The sequence below is a fragment of the Littorina saxatilis genome, unplaced genomic scaffold (genome assembly GCF_037325665.1).
Source record: "Littorina saxatilis isolate snail1 unplaced genomic scaffold, US_GU_Lsax_2.0 scaffold_1672, whole genome shotgun sequence".
Taxonomy (NCBI): domain Eukaryota; kingdom Metazoa; phylum Mollusca; class Gastropoda; order Littorinimorpha; family Littorinidae; genus Littorina; species Littorina saxatilis.
In genome coordinates this window covers 2,919-21,276 of record NW_027126344.1, presented here as the reverse complement: position 1 = coordinate 21,276, position 18,358 = coordinate 2,919, and the positions used below count along the sequence as shown (strand labels likewise).

The window sequence follows — 18,358 nt, the reverse complement described above, 5'->3', positions numbered from 1 at the left end:
AATAAACTGTGGAATAAACTAAATGCATCTTCAAAATTAAAAAAAAATTATAGACATACGGGCACATAGCCAATATTGGCTGTCACACTCTTACTTGTCCTTTCAAACCCCGTGACACATGAGCAACAGTAGAACCCCTCTTTCTAATACCCCCCCCCCCTCCCCCCGGTTTAGGAACCCTCCACCCACCCACCCACCCACATTTAAGACCTTGCTATTTCGATTTTCTGTTTCATCTGTAAATTGACCACCATGTATAGGCTCTCTCCCTTCGAAGACCTGCAGGTTTTCTCAGATTTTCGGAGGCTGGACAATGTGTGAGAACTGCACTACTCTGACTCACTCAACCCGTCTCGTGAACTTGACGCCTTTACGTCGACAGATTCACATGAGACAGAGCACGAGAGATTTATAAATGGCAAAAGAAAATCGAATTTTTCCGAGAGTATCTGTTACTAAAAGATTTACTCCAGCCTACCAAACCATGCCTTTCTATGAAGAGCAATCGGAATCTTCCTCCTTTTGGATGACCGATTCTTCTTTCTTGACATTTATTTTCTAAATTGAAATATTAAAAATTCATTGATATCGAAGCTATAACTATTTTTTTTTAAACACACCTCGATCGTGTGTGAATCCGTGTCTTCTTTTGTTTTAAAGTATGGATAAGAAAAGCGAAGGGAACTTCTTATTTTTGTCTAATTTTGAATTTGGACAACCTAATTTCTTCTTTCTGAACGTGACACGGCCTGTTCTTATATCTGATGCGGGGATGAAGCTCAGTCGGTTGCGCGCTGGATTTGTATCCAGTTGGCCGCTGTCAGCGTGAGTTCGTCCCCACGTTCGGCGAGAGATTTATTTCTCAGTCAACTTTGTGTGCAGACTCTCCTCGGTGTCCAAACACCCCCGTGTGTACACGCAAGCACAAGACCAAGTGCGCACGAAAAAGATCCTGTAATCCATGTCAGAGTTCGGTGGGTTACAGAAACACGAAAATACCCAGCATGCTTCCTCCGAAAGCGGCGTATGGCTGCCTAAATGGCGGGGTAAAAACGGTCATACACGTAAAATTCCACTCGTGCAAACCACGAGTGCACGTGGGAGTTTCAGCCCACGAACGCAGAAGAAGAAGATATCTGATGCAATGACATTACAGGTTAACCAAGTAAAATGGGCACGGTTATGTTACCAACACAGCCACTACAACTGTGGTTGCAAAACCGATAACAACATTCACCTCCCAAGGACACCGGCGGTTCAGCTACTATAAATGCCCAATGTATAGCTATTAATTAATCATCAGATTGAAGAGAAAAAAAATATATTTCACGCTGTGTCCAGTGGAATTGTATCAGAGAATAATGGTTTGAACTAAACACATGATGCCCTGCGAGAGTCAAGCGCGAATACGCTCAATTGTCACACACACACACACACATGCAAACACAGTAACACACACAGTGACACACACACACATACACACACACACACAGGAACACACACACAGTAACACACACACATACACACGCAAACACACACACAGTAACACACACACACACACACACACGCACGTACACCGTGCCACGATTAGGCCTTTGGCGCAGACATATTTTCCTACGCTTCGAATATTTCAGCTTTTGTTTTTTATTGAGTAAAAATGTAATTATACGTAAACATTCACACCGCAAAACATACATTAAAAAGCATGTACTCGTATTACAAAGTCATCTCATTTTAACAGAACGATATACAGTTACACATGATAATGAAGACGTAAAACTCTCGAACAATGTACCTACTAGTTATGCCCCTTGAACATGAAAATAAAGCTGATAGAATGAATCGAATTTAAAAGTCAAAGGTATCGTTCTTCACCATTTTTTTTGCCTCAGTTTCAACACACTGCCACAGTTTTCTTCTTCTGCAAAGTTTGGTAGCCTGCAACAGCTTCTTTGAATCTAGGTCATGTTCGTTAAACAATACATTGACATGCAAGAAGTGTGCAAAATGACCTCTCTCCGTCAATAGTCCGCCATGTAGTTATGTTCCTTGAACATGGAAAGCAAAATGACATTTATCTTGAACATCACCATGAAAACTTACCATAAAGACTTTAGTCCTTGCGTATAGTTATGTTCCTTGAACCTGAACAGTAAAACGACACTTATCTTGAACATCACCATGGAAACTTATTATCTATTCCTTGGATGGCCTTATTCACCCCTATCCGAAACACGTGGGGAAAAAACACCTTGAATTCGGGACTATTCTTGAACATTACCACCATGAAGACTTATTAATTCCTTGAGCGACCTGATTCATCCTCTGAACATGCGGACGAAAAGCTTCCTGGAAGTTGAGATATAGAGAATACTACATGGCTTGCTGTGTTGTACCAGATTTACACGAGTTCTTTTTTAAAACATTGAACTGCGAGCGAAAGCGAGTTGTTCACTATTTGAAAAAGCAACGAGTGTAAATCTGGTACGAAACAGCAAGCCATGTAGTATTCTGTTTATCCTACATACTGTACTCACGTGTATTTTACTGAAAATGTCCTGCAGTCGAGGCAGCTAAATGGAAGACGCTTGTTTTGGAACCTCGATCTCTTCTAAAGCCTCATGCAATCTATTACGTCAAAGCAAAGAAACGTCACTCTGAAAGTGTGGCGTGACGTGTTAGTTCTAAAAATTCATCGAGGGTAATTAGCGAGCGCGATTTGTTTTTTCTATAATGACGTTTGTCTCGGTGACTTTGGCATCATAAGCAGTGGAAAAACAGGTCCCTGCCAGACTTGCTTGACATGACCTCATTTACATGATATACACACGTGTGATTTGAACGATTATTATCTCACGAGTGTCTCTCTCACGTATGTAGGATAAACCATTCTTGAAAACTACAATCACGAAGATTCAATTATTAACTGAGCGCTCCTTATTCATGGCTTGAACACGCTGACAAAAGATTCCTTGAATTTGGGACACCACCTTTGATCATTACCATCATGTAGATTTATTAAGTCTTGCATGATGTTATTTAACCATTGAACATAAGGGCGCAAATCTTCCATGAATTAGGAACACCATTGTTGGAATTAATTAGCACCATGAAGACCGATTTATTCCTTGAGTGGTCCACACACGCGTACACACGCTGAACAAAAGCTTTGGAAACCATTCACAGAAATTACTACCTTGAAAACTTATTTATTCATTGAGCAGCCCGATTCATCTTTTGAACATGCTGTCAAAGAGCTTCCTTGAATTTGGGACAACATTTTTGATCAACAACATCATAAAGACTTCTACCATTGAACATGCGGAGTAAAAGATTCCTTGAATTTGGGACACCATTCTTGAAAATTATTATTCATGCCTTGAACATGCGAACGAACTCCTCAAAGTTGATCTTGCCGTCACCATCTCTATCCATGTTTGCGATGTGCTTGGCGAGCTGTTGTCTGCTGATGTTCTCCAGGCCTGCCCGGTGCAGTCCGTTCAGCAGCTCGTCTTCAGTCAGCAGACCGTCCTTGTTCGTGTCGAAGGTGGAGAAAGCTCGCCTCAGCTTGGCTCGCCTGTGAAAATGATGAACATATGCTTGACGAAGTAATGAAAACATGCATGTTTATACATTATACATTTTAGCAGCTGTTTAAGTTAGCAGCCCGTCCATGTTCGTATCGAGGAGGTTGTTGAAATTTAGCATTTGAAAGGCGTATCTTAGTTTTCTCATTGAAAAAAACATGTACGTTTGCCGTGAGGCGGGGGAAAAACAAAATTAAGGAATGAACATACACTAATAACTAATTTAAAGGAAACTGGATCACACGGGTTCACGATGGCTCAGGGCTTGCTTGTTTGAATAATCAACCGCCGCCGATAAGTTCGTGTGACTCGCAGCCGTTTGTTGCGTTTTAGATTCAGAGGTACACAATAACGTGCTATTGCAGATACAGCGAGTCGCATTGAAATCACAAACTCACGACTAAATTGTAAACAAAAGGAAAGTGGATCACATGGGTTTACGATGGCTCAGATAGACCACGAAAACTGGTGTGTTGTTTACGCGAGCTAAATAGCCATTCAAACGAACTGTGTCATGCCAGTAATGCTATTAAATGCTATTGCTAGTGTGTTCGATAAGGTCAGAACTGCTTTTTTCATGAAAAGATTTAAATCGTTCTGTAAACCATTTGAGACAGACTGGGGCTTTAAAGACGAGAAAAACCTGCTTTGTCAAGGAGAAAGCGAAAGAGGAGGGAGGAGAGGGGGGGGGGGGGGGTGGATAAGGGAATCACTCAATAACACGACAGTCAGACCCTGCCTCAAACAGCTGTGCAAAATCCACGGCTATTAACTAGTGTCCGATTAAAGAGAGCAAAGGGAAAACATCCAAATGAGCTGTTCATTAAGGAAAACTACTGCGTCACCTGTCACCTTACAAAAAGTGAAGAACTTGTTGAGAGGGGAACTTACTGAGCTTCCTCTGGGTTGGTCTGTATAGCGGAGTTGAGGACGATAAAGTATTCGTCAAGAGTAACTCGGCCGTCCATATTCTTGTCCAAGTTCCGAAAGGCACCCTGCAAATGATATAGATCTTTAAGAAGAATATGAACTAAATGATCTCTTACGACAGTTATCATTTTCAATTGCTTCGTGCGTCTTTGTTTCTTTCTTTCTTTCTTTCTTTGGTGTTTAACGTCGTTTTCAACCACGAAGGTTATGTCGCGACGGCTTTGTTTCTTGACCAGTGCAAGGCTCACTGTGTATAAATGGATCAAACATGTGACAGTCGCTAAAAAATAAAGGTATTAGTTTTTTCCCCCGATTAATAATAATAATAATAATAATAAATGAGCATTTGTATAGCGCAACATCATAACTTTACAATTATGCTCTTTGCGCTTGACACATTTAAAATTAAAACACAGTTATACAAGCATTTACATCTACATTCATAGTCAACAACGCTTAATTAAAAGCATACACCATCAAACATACATTAAAAAACATTCTTCCACTAACTAAGTAATAAAAACATGAATAAAATAGGTAGTGAAAACAAGGAAATACCAGCTGAATACCCTTAATCAAACAGAACATGTTATCAACAATTCTGAAAACAGCCCTTGATGTTTATATACATTATCACATTATCACTAAAACAACAAATACACTATATGTAGCCTACTGATGGACTGAGAAAACAAAATCAGGGGTTGTATTTCTTGAAGAGGTGCGTTTTAAGTGCTCGTTTGAATGCTTGGGGTGACTGAGAGTGGCGGATGTGAAAGGGGAGAGAATTCCATTGTGTGGGTGCGCAGAAAGTAAAAGTGCGTTGTCCGTATGTTTTGGTTTTGGTGTGTTGAATGGTGAGGATGCGACAGTCAGAACAGGCACGGAGTTGTCTTGCTGGAGAATGGAGGGTGAGGAGTTCAGAGAAGTAAGCAGGAGACGAGCCAGAAAAGAAGTTAAAGCAGAGGGTGGACAGTTTGTAGTCAATGCGGGCTTGAATAGGTAACCAGTGCGGTGTGCGAAGGAGTGGTGTTGCGTGATCTCGTTTTCGTGCTTTGAGAACGAGGCGTGCTGCCGAGTTTTGGACTTTTTGTAGTTTATGCAGGAGGTACAGAGCCTCAGAGGACAGCCAGAGAGAAGAGAGTTGCAATAGTCAAATTTAGAAAGAACAAAGGCACAGCCAAGAATGTTAGTTGTTTGAGAGCATTAAGGTACATGCTGTGACTAATTGGAACCTGGCAGTCAGGAGGGTATTACAACAGTTGTTCTACGTGCTTCTGTACCAGTGTACGCATGTTGTTGTTTTGTTTGTTTTTTGATACTAGAGAAAGTAGACATCAGTAAAATGATAATCCTCGCCGCCATTTGCAGTTTATAGTTTCAAAAATAATTATCTACTTCCTCTTACAGATAATTAAAACCAAACATACATTCGTTATGTGTGTGTCCTGTTTGATTTTGTGTGTCGCTTGTCGTTGCTCTAATTGTGTGTGTGTGTGTGTGTGTGGGTGTGTGTGTGTGTGTGTGTGTATGTGTGTATGTGTGTGTGTGTGTGTGTATGTGTATGTTTGTGTGAGTGTGTGTGTGTGCGTGCGTGTGTATGTTTGTATGCGCGCGTGCGTGCGTGTGTGTGTGTATGTTTGTGTGCGCGCGTTTGTGCGTGTGCGTACACATGATGCATGCAGGCGTGTTCATGCGTGCCGTTGGAAAAATGGGTAAGGTGGCGTCAAAAGGTCTGTTTACTTTTGTTCTGCATTGATTTAAAGTGGAACCTCCTTAAATAAGACCTCAAAAACTCTGGTCTTAAAAAGGAGGGAGTCTTAAAATGGGGGTACATTTACAGAAAATCTGAGAAAAAACCCAGGGTCTTAAAAGGGAGGGAGTCGTAATTCGGGGCGTCTGAAAAGGGGGGTTCCAATGTTCTACCTCAGCCTCAAAGTCGGAGAGGCAAAACCCGAGCTGTGTGAATCCGTCCTTCAGTTCCTCCCGTGACAGCCATCCGTTGCAGTCCTTATCCATCTGCAGGAACATGGCGGTCACCACGGCCCGCAGCTCGGGGGACAGCTCAGACATGCTTCACTGGGGTTACGTCCAGTGTCTGCAACGATATTGATGTTTTCTGTGTATTCAAATATGGTAAAACTTTACTCACTCACTTACTTACTGCCCGTTATGCCCGTTGACACGTAGGGCAGCAACGAAGGATCGACCTCCACTCTTGTCTGTTCTGGGCGAGTCTCTGGATGGTACCCCATGTATGGTTCAGGGTTTTCAGTTCTCCTTCCACCGTTCGTCGCAAGGCGATCTTGGGTCTGCCTCTCTTGCGCTTCCCCTCTAGTGTCCAGTGAAGGGCAGTACTGGTGATGCTGTCCTGCTCTCTTCGCATGACATGCCCTATCTATATGGCAAAACCCCAAAGACTAACTGAATTCGATCGGGATCCAGTACAATTCTGTTCATGTGCAGGCGACCCTCAGGAGACAGCTGAGACATATTGCTTTAGTGGGGGCGGGGCATGTCTCGTGACTGCAACAATATTGATGTTTGCAGTGAATTAAAATATAGCAAATCTGCAAAGACTCATTCGGGATCCAGTAATCCCTACCTTGTGCGAGGGTCTTCGGCTCAGGGAAGAAGCTGAGACTTCCTTAAGTTGGAAATACTTCTAAAGGCTGTGCGAGTATGGTGCGTTTCTCTAACGATATTGACGTTTGCAGAGTATTCAAATACTGAAATAGTTATGGCCAAACTGCAAAGACTCATCAGTTCGGAATCCCAAACATGTGCATGCTGGTCTTCAGCTGAGACTTGCTTCAGTGGGGGATACGTCAAGTGTCTGAAACTATATTGACATTTGCAGTGTATTCCAATAGTTATGGCAAACTTCAAAGACTCATTCGAATCTCCATGTATAGGCCTACGTCGTAACACTCAGCGCAGGGGTGAATGATGCGTGTCTGTAACTAAACGTTGATGTTTGCAGTGTAGGCTACAGCTTCCAACCGAAAGACCCCGGCTCAAAAACTGAGCTACGTCCCAAGGCGGCATTATGCTTTTCTTACTCGCAAAGTGCTTTTTCTAACTCAGGTGCAATGTGCTCATCCCATCACGCCATACGACTGTAGTCAACGACGGTATGTCGGGCGGTGGCTGAGGTGTGTCAGGCAGGAAGATAAATGACATCTTATCGCACTTGTAATGAATATGGGCCTTGGAAAACATGAACTGAGGCACGCATGCAAGATAAACCAAATACACAAAATATAAAGCCCCTGCGCTCCATCCGCCCAACAGCCCCCAAAGTGACCATTCACAACACTGACCAAAGACGACCCCAGCTAGGTCCCTAGCCAACTCCAGGGCCGAGGTGCACGAAAAAGTTACCAACCGGGTGGGAGTCAGCCGCGGTGATGGATTGGTTAAAATTAAGATTTGTTGTGATGTCAACCAATCAGACACCGCGGTTTGTTCTCTCCCATTCGCGGGTGGCACCCACTTTCGCTTCGTTCACTGACCTCAGCCCAGGCCTCGATCCTCTCGCGCCGACAGCAAACCGCCGTACAGGTGTAACACGAAATTTTTACTCCACGAAAAATTTACTCCGGAGTAAAAATTTCGTACGAAATTCTTACTCCGAGTACACATTTCGTACGAGAAAAGAACTCCCCAAGGCACGAAAAAATTACTCCCTCCACGAAATTTTTACTCCCCATGTTTTTCACTTCCAGTAAAAATCTAGTACGCGAAAATGTGAAGCGGGCGAAGGGATAATGCCAATATGTGATCTCGCACAAACGAATGTCGCGCTAGCCTCCCTCCACTCCTTCCACCACCACTGAGACTAACAGGGGACAAGGGAGTCAAAATTGTGTACACCTGGCGCCATGGGAAGTTAAATTGCTCGTGTTAGGCCTAGGGTGATTCGGTTTTTTATTCGTCAGGGGAGTAACATTTGTGTACGAAATGTTAACTAGGAACTCACCTGTCGTGGGGAGTAATTTTCTCGTGTAATGGGGGAGTGCTTTTTTCGTAAAGGGAGTAACATTTTCGTACGAAATTTTTACTCCGGAGTAAATATCTCGTGGGAGTAATTTTCTCGTGTTACACGAACATGGCATTCCCCGGCGAAAGAAACGCAACTCATTCGCGCCCGCTGTTGCGAGTGATTTTTCGTCATTTTCAAATTGTCGTAAAATATGAACCAGATAAGAGACGGGCGCAGTGGCGTGGTGGTAAGACGTCGGCCTCCTAATCGGGAGGTCGTAAGTTCGAATCCCGGTCGCTGCCGCCTGGTGGGTTAAGAGTGGAGATTTTTCCGATCTCCCAGGTCAACTTAACCCCCTTCGTGTGTACACGCAAGCACAAGACCAAGTGCGCACGGAAAAGATCCTGTAATCCATGTCGGAGTTCGGTGGGTTATGGAAACATGAAAATACCCAGCATGCCTACTCAACGAAAGCGGAGTGAAGCTGACTATGCTCTCAGAGTATAGTGTGGGGAACCCAAATGGGCAAACGAGCTCACACGTAACCAGAAAATTCTGGAACGCTGAAGACGAAGAAGAACCAGATAAGATAAATCAAAAAGAAAAACAGATTCGTAGAGGATAATTTACTGGCTGTACGACAAGTGCATAGCATTTAATTGTTTTTATCGTTTACTTGTTCATAAATTGTGTTAAACAGGGTAGGGGTCAAGCGAGTCGTGACTGCAGGCAAACGTGTCTCTTCAACATGCTGAGAAAATCGTAAAAATGCAAAACAAATAACAAAAAAATAACATTTTTGGAGGAAATTCATTTCTCAACAGCACCATTTAATTAGAATTATTCGCCAAAGCGTTTAAGGCTAAAATACATGAGCAGAGATCACTTAGACAGTGTTAAAAAGAGTAGTTTGGCAAAAGCTTATTCGCACGGAATCGACGTGATGATTTCTTTAAAAAACAGGTGTTATTTGTGGGCAGGTGTCTGATCTACACGATCAAACTATAACTAGAAACAAAAAAGGGTTAACACAATTTATGAACAAGTAAACGATAAAAACAATTAAATACTATGCACCTGTCGTACAGCCAGTAAATTATCCTCTACGAATCTGTTTATCTTTTTGATTTATCTTATCTGGTTCATATTTTACGACAATTTGAAAATGACGAAAAATCACTCGTAACAGCGGGCGCGAATGAGTTGCGTTTCTTTCGCCGGGGACTGTACATACCCCCTCCTACCCCCCCCCCCTCCCCCTTTTATTAAGCCGCCATTAGAATAATGGGGGTCTTACTGGATTAGCTCTGTCTGTTTGTTTGTTCAGTTTGTTTGTTTGAGGCGGGCGGGCGATCAGTCGGTCGGTGTTTGTCGGGTAAGACTTGTATCTCTGGGTCAATAAAGCTCAAATTGTGAAATTGTTAGGAATAGGCTTTGTTTTTTGTATGCAAAAAATTACATTCCTAAAGGTTGCAGATGAGATTATTAGACAATTGGATTGTACTTTATCTGCACAACTAGATGATGTCAGTGTATTGTCGCAACTTCAGATTGACCAGTTTTGTTCTCAGATTTGTGATATTATGAAAAACGCTGCCTCGGATATTGGACTTTTGAAGAACAACACTAGAAAAGGTAAACCTTGTACTAAAAAAAGGAAAAATGATAACTTCCCTTGGTTTGATTCCCAATGTGAGAAAAGTCGTAGAGAATTTTTTAACGCAAAAAATAATGCGAGACGTCTTAGGAATAGAGTTTCTAAAGATAGCCTATCCAGAGCAAGTAAAGCATACAAAAAGCAGCTTAGAGTGTCGTTTAAAAAATACAAATCAAAATTTATGAAGAAAATATCAAGTTTAAAATCTTCTGACCCTAAGGCATTTTGGAAGATAATAAATGGTTGTAGCCAAGACAAGAGAGAAACATATGCTAAAGTATCCTGTGATGCATTTTTTGAGCATTTTAAACGTCTTGGTAAGACAGATGACAATGATGCTAATTCTGCAGATCAGCAAAATGATCAAAGTACCTTTTCTATAGATACATATTTACTAAATGACTTGTTTACTGAAGAAGAGGTTAAAATTTCTCTCAGAAACTTAAAAAATAATAAAGCTTGTGGCTTAGACACTATAACAAATGAATTTTTGAAGAATGTTTCAGCAGATCTCTTGTCAGTTATTACTAAGTTTTTTAATTTAGTCCTTGTATCCGGCAAAGTACCCGAAGATTGGACTATTGGTGTCATTAAGCCCCTTTTCAAGAATAAGGGTAGTAAGGATGATCCTAATAACTATAGAGGTATTTCCATCCTGAGCTGTTTTGGAAAAGCTTTCACCTGTCTGTTAAACAACCGCCTTACTCATTTTTTTGATGCCAATAACACTATTGGTGAAGAACAAGCAGGTTTTCGCTCCGACCATAGTGTGACTGATCATATTTTTACCCTGAATGCTATAATAGACTTTTTGCTGTCTAAAAAGAAGAGATTGTACTGTGTTTTTGTTGACTATGAAAAGGCTTTTGACCTTGTTAACCGCTCCTTTTTGTGGCAGAAATTGTTAAATTGTGGTGTGCGTGGTAAGATGTTGACGATTGTTCAAGATATGTACTCTAAAGCTAAGTCCTCACGGGGGATAATCTGTCAAAGGCCGAACAGAAGCCGAAGGCCGCTCATGACACGTGTGAGGGCAAGTTTTGTCTGTTTTCTAGGTATTGTTTGATTTATGTGGGGATTTAAGGTAAGCTACTGATTCAGCGATGACTAAATTTGTTTCTCGATGCATAAAAAGTCAGGGAGCGATTGATATTTGCCCGTAAATAGCCTTCAAAGCAGAAAATGTCCGCGATCGAGCACCGGAAATGGCTGTTCGATGGGTTTTGCCAGTAGAAATGTGCTTTATTTTACCAAATCAGCTCGTATTTGGTGTGGGTACGGGATTCTAGAGGACGAAGGAGTCATAAGAGGTGCAAAGAAGTGCTATTTGGGAGTAGAATAAATCTTCCGAGACAGTAGACAAGAGAAGGTCATATTTGAGAGAAGCGCGTAGGCCGATTGTCTTTCCGACAAGCGAATGATACAGCAGATTAACCATTCGTTTTGACCAGAAACCTAGTCTCTAGTTTTTACGAATGAGTTTTTTAATTAAAACAATCACGAGAACTCTCTCGCTTAGCCTAATGGCTGTTCGATGGGTTTCGCAAGTAGAAATGTGCTTTATTTCACCAAATCAGCTCGTATTTGACATCGGTTTGGTATATATATATATATATATTTTCTAATCCTACCGCGAACTGGATAGCAGACGCGGCACGACTGTTGCACCACACTTTGAAGTAATCCCACACTTTGAAGTAAATTACTTCAAAGTGTGGGGATGTGCCCCACACTTTGAAGTAAACTCAGTTTTTACTTCAAAGTGTGGGGGGATCTTCCCACACTTTGAAGTAACTTACTTCAAAGCGTGGGACTTTTGCATCGCCTGTTTGAGCCTGATGATTTTGTCAAAAAAAATGGCAGTCTTTTGGATGAGTGAACAGAAAAAGTGAGCGAGCCAAGAAACATAGTGATGTTTGTTTTCAGGCTTTTAAGCAATGTCCCATTGTTGAGTGTGACGAAAACTCGTGGTGACGATTTTAAAACATGTTGGGTCATGCATGGTCCAATCTTACATGGTCCAATCCTACATGGTCCAATCTTACATGGTCCAACCTTATATGGTCCAACCTTACATGGTCCAATCTTACATGGTCCAATATTACATGGTCCAACCTTACATGGTCCAATCTTACATGGTCCAATCTTGCATGGTCCAATCTTACATGGTCCAACCTTACATGGTCCAACATTACATGGTCCAATCTTACATGGTCCAACCTTACATGGTCCAATCTTACATGGTCCAACCTTGCATGGTCCAACCTTGCATGGTCCAACCTTGCATGGTCCAACCTTACATGGTCCAACCTTACATGGTCCAATCTTACATGGTCCAATCTTACATGGTCCAATCTTACATGGTCCAATCTTACATGGTCCAACCTTACATGGTCCAACCTTACATGGTCCAATCTTACATGGTCCAACCTTACATGGTCCAACCTTACATGGTCCAATCTTACATGGTCCAACCTTACATGGTCCAACCTTACATGGTCCAATAATATATATATGGACCATGTAAGATTGGACCATGTAAGGTTGGACCATGTAAGATTGGACCATGTAAGATTGGACCATGCGTGACCCAACATGTTTTAAAATCGTCACCACGAGTTTTCGTCACACTTTGTTTGCTTGTTTGTTTATTTGTTGCTTAACGTCCAGCCGACTACGCAGAGCCATATCAGGACGAGGAAGGGGGGGATGAAGGGGGCCACTTGTCAAGCGATTCCTGTTTACAAATGCACTAATCCATTACTTGTGTCCCAGCAGGCTTTAGTAAAACTAAATTAATACCTACTGGAAGATTACCAGTTTCCAGTATGTTAAAATAGGCTTAACCTATCTACTGCTGGACTTACATCAGAACACTAACAGATTAAACTATACATGAATCGCGAGACAAGCGGCAAGAGAAGAGATTTTTGGAAAAAATACAGGTGAATGAGCAAGAAGGCAGAAAAAAGAAAAGAATTCATGAAGAAAAAGAGAGCATGACAGGAAAGAGGAACCAAAAATCTACCTAACAGCAAACTAGAAAGCTCCTGCGGTTCCAAAAACAGGAGGGGCCTTTAATTTCATAACCGCAGTGCCCCACTGCGGGATTTCGTCACACTCAACAATGGGACATTGCTTAAAGCCTGATAACAAACATCACTATGTTTCTTGACTCGCTCACTTTTTCTGTTCACTCATCCAAAAGACTTTGCCATTTTTTTGACAAAATCATCAGGCTCAAACAGGCGATGCAAAAGTCCCACGCTATGAAGTAAGTTACTGAGTTTACTTCAAAGTGTGGGAAGATCCCCCCACACTTTGAAGTAAAAAATGGGTTCACAGTCGTGCCGCGTCTGCTATCCAGTTCGCAGTAGGATTAGAAAATATATATATATATACCAAACCGATGTCAAATACGAGCTGATTTGGTGAAATAAAGCACATTTCTACTTGCGAAACCCATCGAACAGCCATTAGGCTAAGCGAGAGAGTTCTCGTGATTGTTTTAATTAAAAAACTCATTCATAAAAACTAGAGACTAGGTTTCTGGTCAAATCTGCTGTATCATTCGCTTGTCGGAAAGACAATCGGCCTACGCGCTTCTCTCAAATATGACCTTCTCTTGTCTACTGTCTCGGAAGATTTATTCTACTCCCAAATAGCACTTCTTTGCACCTCTTATGACTCCTTCGTCCTCTAGAATCCCGTACCCACACCAAATACGAGCTGATTTGGTGAAATAAAGCACATTTCTACTTGCAAAACCCATCGAACAGCCATTTTCGGTGCTCGATCGCGGACATTTTCTGCTTTGAAGGCTATTTACGGGCAAATATCAATCGCTCCCTGACTTTTTATGCATCGAGAAACAAATTTAGTCATCGCTGAATCAGTAGCTTACCTTAAATCCCCACATAAATCAAACAATACCTAGAAAACAGACAAAACTTGCCTTCACACGTGTCATGAGCGGCCTTCGGCTTCTGTTCGGCCTTTGACAGGTTATCCCCCGTGAGTCCTGTGTACAGTGGAACACTAAGTTGTCTGACTTTTTTTCTTGTTCTGCCGGTGTGAGACAAGGTGAGAACTTGTCTCCCCTGCTTTTTTCCGTATATTTAAACGATCTGAAGAATTATTTTGATCGGGAGTCAGCTCTAAATACCTTAGGACGTGAATCCGAAAATGTAAACTGTGACAATAGTGATATTAACGTTTTGTATGGGTTGTTCATTTTGTTGTATGCTGACGATACGGTTATTTTTGCTGAATCGCCAGAATCCTTGCAGATCGCTCTGGATATTATGGACAGATATTGTAAAGATTGGTTTTTGAAATTGAATGTAACTAAAACAAAAGTAATGATTTTCTCAAGAGGGAAAGTAAGAAAAGTTCCGACATTTACATTCAATGGTCGGAAACTTGATATTGTGTATGATTTTCAATACCTGGGTATTAAATTTAGCTACAATGGTAAATTTACTGTTGCACAGAAGAATTTGTATGACCGTGCCTCCAAGGCCATGTTTGCTTTATTACGTAAAACTAGAAAACTGTTTTTGCCTCTTGATGTCCAAATTGACCTCTTTGAAAAAACTGTGGTCCCTATTTTACTTTACGGTTCTGAAGTATGGTGCCCTTACATGTCTGATTTAGCTAACAAATTACAGATACGATTTTTTAAGATGATTTTGAAAGTTGGCAAATCAACACCAACAAACATGGTTTTGGGTGAATTAGAGCAGTTCCCTGTAAGTATTCAAGCGAAATGTCGTATGTTGAATTTTTGGTACAAACTTGCATTTTCTAATGATTCTGACAAACTTTCTTGTGTGACATATCGTTTTTTGTTTAAAATGTATGAATCTGGTGTATACAAGTCAAAATTTCTGCTTTCTGTCCATGGTGTTCTAAATGAGTTAGGCTTTAGTGATTTTTGGCACAATCAAACTATCGATAATGTAACGGATGGTGGTTATTTTAATACTTTCAAAGCACTGATGAAAAATAGGCTACAAGACCAATTTGTCCAAACCTGGCATTCAGAAATAAATAACAATGAGTTTTATTATAATTATAGAATGTAGAAAGAGAATTTTGAGTTTGAAAAGTACTTGTCTATCCTGCCGGTTAATTTAGCAAACGCTGTTTTAAAATTTAGAACACTGAATCATAAATTGCCTATACAAAAAGGTAGGACTCTTGGTGTTCCCAGACAAGACAGAATCTGTCACAAATGTTCATCAGGTGACCTTGGGGACGAGTTCCATTATAATTTTGTATGTCCTTTTTTTACCAATTATAGAAAACAGTTGTTACGGTGCTATTATTATGCCCGCCCCAATTCAGTTAAATTCAAAGAGCTTTTTTCCACTACAAAAAAGAGTTTATTGCTAAAACTCGCAAAGTTCATGACACTTGTCATGGACTGTTTGAGAAGCGAGTAAAATTTAATTCTCTTTTAGCTTTATACTCCGTTATCTGTTTTGTGTTGTTTGTAATAGTATTTTTGTCCTGATGTTAACTCACCCTCCACCCCCCCCTCCCTTCCCCCCATTTCCCATAGTAAAGAAATGTATGTAATCACTTTGCACTTGTAGTGTTTTATTATTATTATTATTATTATTATTATTATTATTATTATTATTATTATTATTTATTATTATTATTGTTGAATTGTTTCTTGTATTGTTTTTGCTCTCCCTCACACCTCAACTCCCTTTTCTGTACATAGTCTGATTTCTTTTTGTTTTAGTTCCTTTTATTTGGTGTTGAATGAAATGTGTTTTTACTGTGTTTTTTAATTTTCCATGTACCCTCACGGGGTTTTATTGGAATAAAACTTGCCTTGCCTTGCCTTGCCTTGTCAAACGGAAGATATTAGCTTTTGACGGACAAACCGAGCCAGGGGACGAAACCAGGGGGCGAAACCCACTGACGTGTGCGGGAATTACCTTTCCCCTTTTTGGTTCACTGATCTAAATGACAAAAGATAGTCACGCACTCACACGCACGCACGCCCCCCCCCCCCCCCCCCCCCCCCCACACACACACTCAGTCGTGCCATTTTAAACGAGACCGTACTGTACATAGGGCAGAAACAGTGTTGTGGAGAGTCTGGAGGCGGTTAAATAAAGGCTTTACGGAACAGGTACGTTTCGAGCTGTGTTTTGAATGAGGTAAAGCTACTGGAGCCACGGATAGAATTTGGAAGTATGTTCCACTGTGCAACAAAATCCAAAGAAACTTAGGGACATGTCACAACTTGAGCTTTTGGCCTAAGAAGGTTCGCTGGGTAACAAGAGATACATGACTGTGTCACGAGCTATAGTATGTGTCTCAGAAACACTATTTATGTTTTCAAAGGGGTCACATATTTTAGAGAAATAATGACATACAAAATAATTTCTTACAAAACTCACCGCAAAGATGACAACAATGATCACGAGCCTTTCGGCGTCACTTAAAACAACAACAACAACAATAACAACTTGCCAACAACAACAACCATGAAGACGACGACAACAACAACGACTGACGACGACAACAACGACTGACGACGACAACAACAACGACGACGACAACAACAACGACAACAAAAACGACAAAAACAAAGACAACGATGACAACGACAACAACAATAACAACATCAACAACAACTGCGAGAAAAAGTACCACTGTTTCCGTGTATTTTAATAGCCTTCCAGCGCCCAAAACATGTGCTTCAAATCAACAGAAGTTAAAATTCAGTTTCACTTTTCAACAGTTACTTGACACTGGATTTGAAGAGAGGGAAACATATGTCCCTTCGTTATCCTAGTTCCTTTCGTCGTCGACGTTAGTGTGACGACCAACACACATCAGTATATATAATATTACTTCCCCAGTGATTTCCTCATACTATCGGCTCGATAAACGATTTGGCATTTTCTAAACAGGAAAGTAGAAATCGATCAGCCGGTACAGCATCGTAAAATGGAAAACTAGCTTCAAGGAAACTAGAAATCTTTAACTTTGATTGACATAACTAGTCAAAGTTAGACTGAATGATTGCAGTCAGTACAAGAGACTTCTGATCCAAGTTCAAATGCACAAATCAGTACGCAAAACATAACCGGGAAGATGAGGAAAATCGTACTGAGTGCCCAGAAACTGGAGCAAATATACAACGAAGCGTCTTGTAGTCCCGAAAACACGGTAGGTCAAAGCGACCATGATGAAATGTGTGCACCCACGGTGCACAAACACTCAGGAGACACAAGCAGACACAGCCTTCTGCACGGATGCACACCCGACCACACATTTTGTCATTGTCAGTGGCACAAGTTAGCTGATCTTTTCCCAGAAAGATCCATACTGAGCCCACAACGAGTCTCAGGGTTTGCAAAACACGAACATATTATTGAAAATAATTGGGTAACGTACCAATGTAGTATGGCAGCTCGCTTCCCCCGGGTAGAAAACAACTGACCCGAATTCTCATGAACCTCGCGGAATTATAGCCTTATTATGATCTTCACTTACCTGTTACTTGAAATTCAGTGCACTGCTTTGGCGCGAGCACAATAACTCAACTGATCCGACGACCCGTCCACACAAACTCTAGTTGCTCGAAGGAGATCGACGACTGTGTTGAACTAAATCTTTGATCCAACAATTCTTTTCTGTAGCATCGGCTTGTGAAGAAATAGCGTCCAAAGCTCTTGTCCAACTAATTAAAAGTTCACAACCGAAGCCTGTACCGCAACGCTCTGAATAGCGCGGATCGTGTAACTGACGGAGTAGAGCAAACTGCAACGCCTCGGAATGAGTCGGGTAGGCCTGAAAAGGGCGCCCATTTCTCTGTGTGGTCAAGTGTATCCGGAACGCGGCTTGATGCAACTTCATTGCAATTTTTCTTCTTTCGTTCTATTTATTTATTTATTTTTTTTTTTTGAGTGAGGAAGAAAGAGCAGGAGTGTACTATACAGAGGGCGGAAGGCGGGAGTCTTACTTAGAAATTTAAAAAGACACCCCCACCCGGTCGCTGAGTACTTCCTCTAGCGTGCTCTGAAGGTGAGTCTAGAAGTTAAGGTTGACACGAATGACAAGACTACGACTTTGCACTTTCAATGTGTTTCCATTGCTCTTTTCCTTTCCTTTTCAGTTGAGTAGGCCTAAGGATCCGGGTACCCTTGACTGACGCAGGGTTGGGCGGGG

General features: G+C 41.4%; 1 protein-coding gene across 2 annotated transcripts; it reads right to left on the bottom strand.

Moving 5' to 3' along the window:
• Positions 1-1,628: 1,628 nt before the first annotated feature.
• Positions 1,629-17,941, bottom strand: LOC138954782 (uncharacterized). 2 transcript variants are annotated; one of them, XR_011451963.1, is made up of 5 exons: positions 17,684-17,941; positions 6,444-6,615; positions 4,479-4,582; positions 2,529-3,577; positions 1,629-2,381 (listed from the first exon to the last, which is right to left on the bottom strand). XR_011451963.1 is itself a non-coding variant. In XM_070326551.1 (4 exons), exons 2-4 carry the CDS (start codon positions 6,588-6,590, stop codon positions 3,373-3,375), a joined length of 456 nt encoding a protein of 151 aa, XP_070182652.1. In that variant the 5' UTR covers positions 6,591-6,615; positions 17,684-17,941; the 3' UTR covers positions 1,629-3,372. The 2 variants fall into 2 exon arrangements, 1 of the variants encoding a protein (XP_070182652.1); XM_070326551.1 differs by having other exon boundaries at positions 1,629-3,577.
• Between the last annotated feature and the right edge of the window lie 417 nt (positions 17,942-18,358).

Bases quoted from the DNA above. Each gene is read 5' to 3' on its own strand.
- LOC138954782 (XM_070326551.1), bottom strand. From the start codon at position 6,590: ATGTCTGAGCTGTCCCCCGAGCTGCGGGCCGTGGTGACCGCCATGTTC. The intron at 4,583-6,443 runs GTAGAACATTGG...TATCATTTGCAG, and splicing joins TCTCCGACTTTGAGGCTGAG to GGTGCCTTTCGGAACTTGGA. The intron at 3,578-4,478 runs GTAAGTTCCCCT...TCATTTTCACAG, and splicing joins ACCAACCCAGAGGAAGCTCA to GCGAGCCAAGCTGAGGCGAG.